The sequence below is a fragment of the Nomia melanderi genome, chromosome 13 (genome assembly GCF_051020985.1).
Source record: "Nomia melanderi isolate GNS246 chromosome 13, iyNomMela1, whole genome shotgun sequence".
Classification (NCBI taxonomy): Eukaryota; Metazoa; Arthropoda; class Insecta; order Hymenoptera; family Halictidae; genus Nomia; species Nomia melanderi.
Window position 1 is genome coordinate 745553 of NC_135011.1, and position 10306 is coordinate 755858.

The window sequence follows — 10306 nt, forward strand, 5'->3', positions numbered from 1 at the left end:
TAGAATCAATAATTAAATTGTACAAAAAAAGTTTTACTATATAATAGTAAACTTTATTTTTTACAAATGTAATTTGCTTTATGATTTCATAGTAATAATAATAATAATAATAATCATAATAATCATAATCATAGTAATCATATTAATAATAGTAAAGAAAATTATTATAACTGGTAAGCTAACACTGGACACTGAATAATCTTTTAAATTTAAATATAATCTGTATCTAATATTATTTCTCGAAAGGGAAGTACTTTTAATCTGCATATCAGCAGATGAACGTGTTTAACATTAACGTGGAACGTACGGAGGTACCATAAAACTGATAAATGTAATTACTGGGTATACTTCGCTAGCAGTGTAAAACCTAGATTATTACAGGAGTTATTAATATTTCAATATTTTTCAGTTCCAATGCCTAGAAAAATTCCAAAGAAAAAATTTGTTCTGTACCCCCTTCTCTGAATCCTTTAATACTCAGGCAAGTAAAAAAGTATGTCCATGTACAACTGTTTTCAAAACTCTTATAAATACATTAATTTTTTTACAGAATATTGCAATTTCGCATTGATTAACATTAACAAATCGAAATCTGCGAAATCATCGAAGAGCAAGTCTTCTCATCTGAAATGGTGAACGCTGCCATTAAAAATCTGAAGGATCACAAAAGATCCTGTCTCTCTCCCTCTCTCTCTCTCTCTCTCCTCTCTCCATGTAATCAAGTACATCGCATCGACATACAAAGTGGATGTACATCTTGATTGCTCGAAGAGAACAATTCCAATATTTTTATATTTTTTTTATCTTGACAACGGACGCTGTCACTGTTATATCTTGCTCTTTGACATGGCGTTAGCTTCGGGCGAAGCCTTTCAATAAAAGTGAAACCTGTAATTTCTCCAAAACCGAAGGAAGCTGCTGCTTCGAAGGCAGGATTTTGCAACAATATTAATAATAAACAAGTCACTTAATTGATCTTTCAATGTTTAATCGAGGCTTAAGCCGTTCAGTGATTGATAATTTTCATTCATTCATTGTTTTCAACGTAGTTCAATAAAATCTATATTCTACTCTAGAACCCAACACTATAGTGAGCGTACGAATCATATACGATGCATTAGTATTATGTACTACACATGGAAGACATAAAAAAAATATAAATCAATTTGTATAATTAAACGACCTTTAACTCGTGTCGCCCCTTATCCGTTAAATGTCTTTTCAAATGGGTGATGATACTCGATATATACAGATACGTCTCTTCAACGAAATAATTTTCTATAACCAATAGTTTTAGTAGATGCATTCTGTATACAATATTTTTCCCTTTTCCATATAGAACATGATCTATACTTTTAAATAAAATATAGAATGTTGCGTGATTATGAGCATTATTCACATCGTTTATGCATACTTAACAAATGCTTGAGTGTATAAGTCATTTACAATTTTTTTTTCTTTCTTTCTTTCAATTAATTCTTGATTCCATTTAAATTCTTAACCTGCTATTTAAATCACTAGCGAGCATTTGACACCATGTACAATTGACAAGATCAAGACAATTAATCTGGACCACCGTGATTAAATGCATTGTATCGACACACAATGCACGCTGTACAAATTTAAATTAGAATGAGAATTATCACCAGGTACTTCGATTGTGTACCTACTCAAAAGATTGCTTATTGCTTTAATTATTAGTCACAATATTGGTCCTGTTGCGATGTCGTCTTCTGATTCGACCACCGCGCCTATTTTGGTTCGCCCCGTTCCACTCTGGCCCGTCCATGCCGAAGTTTGGATTCGGACCGTTCGGATTGAACCCCATCATACCGGAATCCGGTGGCACCGGCCCGGGACCGGGGCCAGGGCCAGGACCAAAGTTATTAAAATTATTACCAGAATAAGAAGCTGCACCGTCGTACGAAGGATTGACTTCCGGTCCGAAACCTACACCGGGCGCTGGACCTAACAGACCAGCACCATTGTTACGTTGAACATTGAAACGCGGATCAAAGTTCATCTGATTTTGAGGTACAACAGGTCCATTGATGGGCATACCTGGTGGCATGTTAGGCATGCCTGTCATGCCTATCGGTGCCATGTTCTGAGGACCCATTGGCGGTGTATTCATCATAGGTCCCATTGGGCCCATGTTCCCAAGCATTGGATTCGGACCCATGGGCATCATACTCTGTCCACCTTGCATGCCCTGCGGGCCGGACATGGGTTGAGGGACAGGCATGCCAGCAGGGGTCATCCCAATGTTGGGCATCTCTATCGACGGTTGCTGCACAGTTTTCATCATGGAAGCATTGATATTCTGAGAAGATAAATTGGAAGCCTCGAGAGCTTTTCGGCGTGGATCAGATCGAACCTGTGGGGGTGACTTTGGAGTGTCCGGTTTCACCGGGGGTGGAGACATAGGAGAATCGGCTAGTTCAACTTTACCGATTCTAAAGATTTTTCTTAAACGGGGATCATATTTCACCTGGGCATCATTTTTAGTGAGCTTCAGACCTGTGTAATCTGGTCTCGGTATATCCACGACATACACTTTGTAGGTCATCGGAGGATGCGACGAAATGCTAGCATCGATTTCCGTGCAGGGTACGTGAGACGGTGCCGGCTTAAACGGTAAACTCAACATTTGCCGTAAATCAACGTCGGATTTGGTCGAGGCATCCGTGAAGCTTGCCCCGACAACTCGTAGATCGGTGTCTCCGAATCCAGTTTGGAACCGTTGTCTGAAATCCATGTCTTTCCTTCTCAGATCCTGATCTGTCTTAGTGCGAAGATCAGTATCCATATTAGTGTCGACCGCAGTGATGCCGGAACTGTAGATGCTCGTTTCCAGTCGGAGAGGTTTGCTCTCCTTCTTGCATTCCGATCTACTAGGGCTGCTCGGTTTCTGTTCGTCTCTGCGTTGTCTGGGATCCCGAGACATGCGAGGATCCCTGGACATAGGCGCGGAACTCGTTCCAGGAGAGGATCGCGGACTCGACGTTTCCTGTTCGACTTTTAACAGCTGACTGGAACCACCAAACGCGGCTTTGCCTTGCGCGCTAGATTCGTCCGATGATCCTCTGTCCGGCGAAGATTTGTCTTTCATAATATTTTCCTGGCCATTAGCGCTCTGTTGACTCGACTTTCCGCTCGGTGAACTGCGCGCCTTGAGGGATGATAACAGTTTCGACACTTCAGCACTGATGTCGATTTTGCTCAAGTCGCCAAGTTTGTCAACAATGGCTGCTGGCTGAGGTATACTGGGCATCGAGGTCGACTGTTGGAACTCCTCTTTGATGCTAACGTTCTGTGTCTTTTCTGAGAATTCATTCTCCTCTTTCGATGAATCCTTATTGGGCAGTACTATGGTCAGATTGCCGCCCTCGTCGTCGTCGTCGTCGTCCTCGTCATCCGAGTACCAGTCTTCCAGTATTTGATCTGTGTTTTGCGTGGAACACTCGTTCTCCATGTTTTTGAAGCTGTCTTGAGCTGCACGCTGCTGCTGTTGAATACGCATGAACAATTCCTGTGCTTTCTTCGGTAAGTGAGACGGTACTTCCTGTTCCTCCGTACGGGGCGAAGAAGCACTGTTATTGTTGCTTTGTTCGCTTGGGACACACGTTTCTGCAACAGATTCATTCGTTCCTTGTATAAATGTTACCCTGGTATGTAAAATCTAGTACTCTTCGTTTGCACATTGAAAACGAGCAGATTAAAATATTTCCCATAAATAATTACCTTCTTGATCGGTACTTTTATCTTTCTGTTTATCTTCCTCCTCGATGGGTACTTCTATAACAAGGTCAGTTTCTTCGTCCTGATCACTTTCTTCGTCGATCTTGGATTTAGTAAGATTTGCTACTTCATCGGCTATGCTAACGACGGGTGGAGGCTTCTTCGCGGTTTTCAATAATTGTCTTAAATCTATGTCCTTTGAATTCTCAAGTATCGAAGAATCTTTCTTCTTTGCCTAAATAAAAATACATGGTTAATTTCATAATAATGTGTAATGATATCCTAGGGGATGTAGAAACTTGTAGTTGTTATACCTGCTCTAAAATTTCATCTTCTTCTACGTCTTTTGTAAAATCTTCTCTATCGCGTTTGTTTAAATTAGCTTTATTCATTTCAGAATTAGCTTCTGTGTAGAAATCCATGGTTGGCATAGTCTGTGGAATCAGTGGTTTTGAGTGTAGTTGTTGCTGAGTTGCTAAACCCAATGCAGCATTGGGTAGTTGTAGTCCAAATTCATTGGCTGACTGGAGTAACATAATTTGTTCGTATGGAACTCTATCTTCGTCTGAACCCCATCGAGTCTTTTTACCGGATGGCTTCCTTTCTCTGACACTTTTCTGTTGAGATACCTGATCTTCTGTACAAAATGGTTTCATGTTAATTACGGACGTAACGACCACGTTTTCTATATTAAAAATGAATATATTTTTCAGTACCTTTCTCGTCTTTTTCATTATTTTTATCTGTAATACTAGTGGGCGCAGGTACATTTAAATCAAAAAGACTTGGAATTTTTTGATTTATCATGTCCTGACCCTGGGCTAGTGTTCTTGCTGTATTATTTATCATTAACATTGCTCCTTCCCTACTTAAACGTGGAAAGTCGCCGAGAATCTCTTTTGGCGCTGTTTCTAAATGTTTCAACAAGATTCCTTTCACCTGAAAAATGAAGAGTTCAATTTAAAATTCTTTTCTTCTTTTTTTTTTAAATAAGATCATTTTTATAATTAGTACCTGTTCACTTAGCGGCTGATGAGAAAATTTACAATTATCCCCTTGAATGCATTTTAATCCTGTGTGGAAAAATTTACATGGGAAATCATGATGCATGTATAAACATTTATCTCTCTTTGCACAGCAATCCATAAGATAAAATTTACATAGTTCCATTTTTCTAGGTGGTAATGCATTGTGTGAGAAAGGACAATCATCTCCTCTGTGACATTTTCCTTGCATATAATAAACGCATATAGCGTCTGGATCTTGATTGTGATCATTATTCTGATTTCTTCGACCATTTCTATCATTTCTCATTTGTCCCCTAGCTTTGTTCTTTCCGCCTCTTTCGTTTTTACCACCTCTTCGTCCTATTGCAATACAAATAATAATATTAAAAAATATGTTAAAGAATGTAGCGAATAGGAAAGTATAATTGATATGTTATTTGACCTCCTCCTCCTCCTCCCCTTGTGTTTCCGCGTTTAGTATCATTATCCCTATGTCGATTTACATTAGGCCTGTCATCGTAATCTGAATTACTATCAAAATTCTCGTGATCATTGGCATGTCTTGGAGAATTATTTTCTTGTGCATCTTTTCTAACAGGTGAAGCACCCCTAACAAATAACATTTCATCCTCATCATCGTTAACATTTTCATCATCGCTCACCTTCCTTCTCTGTAAATCGTATATTAAAAGCATAAGTATTTACCATGACAATACGTTATTAATAAACATGGTAAAAATTCTAAAAACCTTCTGATCCTTGTTACGGTCTTCTTCCCTTTCATCACGAAGCCTTTTCCTACTCTTATTCCTATTATTTTTACTCTTAGCCTTAGAATCTTGATTTCTAGCACCATCTTCCTCTAAAGCTGCCCTAATAGCTTTCTCAACATCCCCAGCCCAATCTTCCGTTACATTTTTATATTTGGAAAATCTGTCATGTTTACTACTTCCTTGAATACTAGGTTTCTTATTTTTACTAAACTTAGAATCAAAGGTTTTGCTCTTTGATGTATCTGCTTTCGATACATTTTTAACAGCATCGTCATCTTTTACCGGTGGTGGTGGTACTGGCTCATCGTCTTCATCGGATGGAATTTCTCCATCTTCCAAGTCATTATCATTATTACTACAAATATAATAAAAATAAATTACTAATTCAAAAGTTTTAATCTCAAGTTTTGAAAATTAAGTAATTTTATTTTTATCGTGTGTATGTGTGTATGTGTGTAACGTGTGATTATAAGTTATTCCTTAGTTGTACTTTAACTCCTGTTAAGACACAACGTTCAACGTGTAACGAAGACTAGATATACTCAGTTGCAATTGTATGTATTCGAAGCGATTAACAATGCTTCTTCATCTTATTTGAACAGTTTAAATACTCCAAGTATCACATTAGTACCAATAAAGTAGCAAAAATTTAGAATCAAAGAACCATCCCCTAAAATACTTGTAACAAAGAGATAAGATTGAACAATGATTTCCCAGAAACTAAGAAATCCGCCTCCTCAATGAACTAAACAATTTTGCAAATTTTTTACAGATACTTTTGTACATTAAAGTTAATTCAAACGATCGTCGTATCTCTTGAAACGTTCAATTAACATCATTTTATAAATCTTTATCACCTTACGACTATCATCATCGCAATTATTATTCAATGATCAGAGAAGAAACGCAAACTGCGTTGTTACATCGATGAAAAGAAAGAAAAAAGTTTTTCATGTAAAAGTTGGCCCGAGCTTATAATAGCTGTCAAGGCCATTATCAGCAACGGCCATTAAATACGTATCATAGACTTATACACGTTGGATAAAGGTACATCGAAAACTTTGGTCGAGCAGAGTATACTCGAAAGGAACTCCCGCTACTAGTTGAGCTGAAAACATTAGCTTGCTTTTGGGGCACGGCTAACGGACATGTTGCAGCACGGTAGGTATCGATCGATGCAACCTAAATATACATACACGTATAGCCGACGTTACATGTACTCAGAAAATGATCCGTTTCTCGTTGCAATACCCATTTTCCCCTTTTCCCTTTTTCTCTCTCTTTTTTTGGAATAAAACGATACTCTCCGGATATATAAAATTACATCCGCACAGTATCAATCTCATAACATAAAAACCAGAAAAACTACAAACGCAGGAAAACAAGGAACCCGTTCTAAGCTTGTGCAACCATTCCCACGATTTCAAAGAGACAAAGTAAATACACTCGTGAACTGGAAACAAAAAAGTAATCGGCAAATTACAGGCGTTAAAGATTTGTTAAACAATAGCGCAAAACGTAACACGCAGGTTCGCGAGCCGTGTAGATAAATAAATAGATATGAGATTACCTTACCCACGGAATCACGATCGTCATTAGCATTATCATCATGAGACTATTATTAATTCATCATCATCGTCGATGCCGTAGCATGGACATTGGATCGATATACGACATGTCACATTGTTCTGCAGCATATCTGATTGTCATCGTTACAGCATTGTCAACGGTGGAACATTATTTATATTTAAAAAAAAAAAAGAAAAATAAAAGAAGACAAAGAATACGTTGAAGTCACACCGCCAGAATTTCTCGCGTACAGACCTCATTTTGTCTCGATTATCGCGTACGTGTGTACATGTTATATGTACATACGCATGTGTGTGTGCGTGTCACGTGTATGTATGCGTAGTGTGACGTGCGCGGTGTGTACGTGTGACGCCACATATGTGTGCATGTAAAGACAGATCGTGTACGTGATGACGACATGGATATGCGTGTGTGTATCTATGCATGTATGTATATGTGTATGTGTGTGTTTCACACGAAACAAGAATACTGTATGTAATATCTTCCTCCCCGAAGATCCCGTGTATTATACGTGAAATGAAATACGATAATCGACTCGAAAAATTCACTGATAGTTCTTCGATGCTCGTTACGAAACGAAACGAAACGAAAAGATAACGCATAAGCATGAACAATTTCCGGTGTAATACAGACGAATCGCATCATCATTTTCCATGGAATCTCATCGAATTACTCGTGCGTCGATGTTTTCGAGCACTTGAAGCAACACACGCGGGCGTAACGTGTCCCGCTAACGGTTTTGCGACTCGGCGACAAAACCGATGCGACGTCACGCACCCATCTTGCACGTTCCTTTCGTCGCGAAAATTACCTTGGCCTCGCGCGAACGATGCCAAGGTGGTTTTCGAGCGTGTACAGAGAGACGAAATCATGAGTTTTCGAGCAACGAAGAACCGTAATGGATGATAATCAAAATGGAAAGAAAATAAACGCGTACAAATGTATACATATATATACATATATATATATATATATATATATATATGTAGAGATTACGTGTATCTTGAAAACGAAACGAAACGAAACGGTTAAATGGGCTCGTTTTTCGTCACGGTGCCAATGGTGTCTACCGAACGAAAGCGGGACCAACACGGGACCTCCGGGAGGGGGGCCGACGTGTGTGTAACGTGAGTAGTGGTTTATAACAAAACAGCCGTAGAATAAAGATTCCGACTGTTCTCGGTTGGTGAATAAAAAATGTGGAGGCAAACCTTTGGATTAGAGTCTCAGCCGCGGAAACACTCTCTAATGCCATTGTTTTGTTCCGATCGATCGTGTTTTGTACCATACGGTATAGCACTGTGGCCCGACGGCGATCATACGATCGATTGACGCGACCACACTCGATGGCTTTTTCTTTGCGGGACAGTCGCGTGCCTGAATTCTAGCATTTGAGAATTTGGAAAAAGTAGTATATTAAACCCGGGAACGGACGGCTTACGAGACACCGAATTCCCCTACAGAATCAATTCGTTTTCGCGGTGCGTGCTGCGTCCCTCCGTTTCTCTTTCTCTCTTGTTTCCACGAAAGACGAGGAGGCGCGCGTGCGCTCAACAACCGAACCCGAATATATAATACCAGTTCCCGTGAACCTCTCTTTTCCGCCTCTTTCTTTCTTTTTTTTTTATTTTTTTTTTATTTTCCTCGGCTTTCAGCTACGCCCCTGCCTTATTATTATTTGTTTTTTTTTGTTTTTCTCTCTCTCGCCTCGAATATATTTCTCTTCACGCCTGTGTGTGTTTTTTGTGTGTACCACAAGGACGAACTCTGCATCCGTGTTTTTCCTCTCTATCTAAATCGCCCTCGTCTTTTCGTCCTCTTAATATTATACTTGCACTTCTCTTTGTCTCTCGGCGAGGTATGGATTTATATTATTTCACTGTGTCTCTCCTCTGTTCGCCGTTAAACGACGCGATCTCGCCATTGCAACGTCATCCCCGCTTGACGTGGCATATGGCGGCCTGCTTCGACGAGAAGTCTGTGGGCGTCTCGAAAATTCTTACCCGCGGACGTGCGTGCTTCCTGCGAAGCGCATTCGATGCGAAAAAATAACCCAGGACTAGAAAACAGGAGAACGCGTCGTCGTCGCGTTTCCCTTTTTCGGTGTTGCGACGAGAAAGCGAAAAATTAAATGAAAAAAAAAAAGAAAAATTAATATATATATATGTGTATATATGTATGTATACTATCTATATATATATATATATATGTATGTATATATATAAAAATCAACGAATAAAAGTAAAATATCGGAACGAATTCGTTTATCGTCGAATACGGATTCGAAAAAGCCTCTCGAAGAATGTAACGCGAAGCGTTTAGCTTCCACTTCAACGGTCCCCGCGTTGTGTCGTTTTCGTGACTCGTGACGACGCTCTCTTTTTCTTTGACTGTTAAGATTCCTTATGCGGAGAAAGAGAGAGAGAGATAGAGAAAGGGAACGACGAAATCGATTTTCGGGTTCGCCGTACGGAACAACCGCGAATTTTACTCTCAGACAGACGGCGTGTCTGGGAAATTGATCGAGAAGGATTTCGATGTCCACGGACTCGACTCGCGCGGTGCTCTCTTCTGTCTTCCCGATGGATGACAGCGTTCGTTTACGTGTTTCTCTCGTGTTACTCCCGCCGTTCGAGATCGATCTCAGCGAAAGAACATATGTATTATGAACGAGACTAGCCGCAGGCAGGCGATAAGTACGATGATCGGACAAAGCGTATTACTGTGTCAGCAGATTGTATAAAAATGTATCAGTTATGAGACGATGAGCGAAAACTTCAAAGATCAAACTAAACATGGCCACATCTGGAACTATTCTGAACGGGCAGCTGCCAGGAACCTCGGAAGAAGGGCGGCCGAACGGCGACGGGTTGGGTGGGAAAACGGCGTTTATCGGTTCCCGCGAATCACGGCTCGCGGACGCCGGTCACGTGGCCCCGACGCCATTACGCGCGAGCCCCCACTCCGGCCTCCTCTCGCTCCCCACTCTTCTGTTCCGTTCCTCTGTTTATGTGGAGCAAATTCCTGAAGCCACCGTTCCCCCTCGATTTTCTACGCACTACTCGTTCGAAAGCAAGCTTATAACCTGGTTATTAACCGTATCACAAACATCGTACCGCCAGACTTTTCTATCGTTTTGCCCTCGAGATTTTTTCCCAGTTTTTATGCTCCACGCACGAATCGGTGAAAGCCGAG

At 40.2% G+C, this 10306-nt stretch overlaps 1 protein-coding gene across 7 annotated transcripts; it reads right to left on the reverse strand.

Moving 5' to 3' along the window:
- Window positions 1–31: 31 nt before the first annotated feature.
- On the reverse strand, window positions 32–10258 carry su(sable) (suppressor of sable). Of its 7 annotated transcripts, none has more exons than XM_076373210.1 (9): window positions 8323–10258; window positions 5498–5876; window positions 5191–5419; window positions 4756–5108; window positions 4458–4680; window positions 4056–4378; window positions 3745–3976; window positions 2062–3630; window positions 32–1968 (listed from the first exon to the last, which is right to left on the reverse strand). In XM_076373210.1, exons 1-9 carry the CDS (start codon window positions 8397–8399, stop codon window positions 1691–1693), a joined length of 3663 nt encoding a protein of 1220 aa, XP_076229325.1. In that variant the 5' UTR covers window positions 8400–10258; the 3' UTR covers window positions 32–1690. The 7 variants fall into 7 exon arrangements, with proteins under 7 accessions (XP_076229325.1, XP_076229322.1, XP_076229324.1 ...); XM_076373207.1 differs by having other exon boundaries at window positions 32–3630; window positions 8323–8495; window positions 9835–9915; XM_076373209.1 differs by having other exon boundaries at window positions 32–3630; window positions 9835–10258.
- Between the last annotated feature and the right edge of the window lie 48 nt (window positions 10259–10306).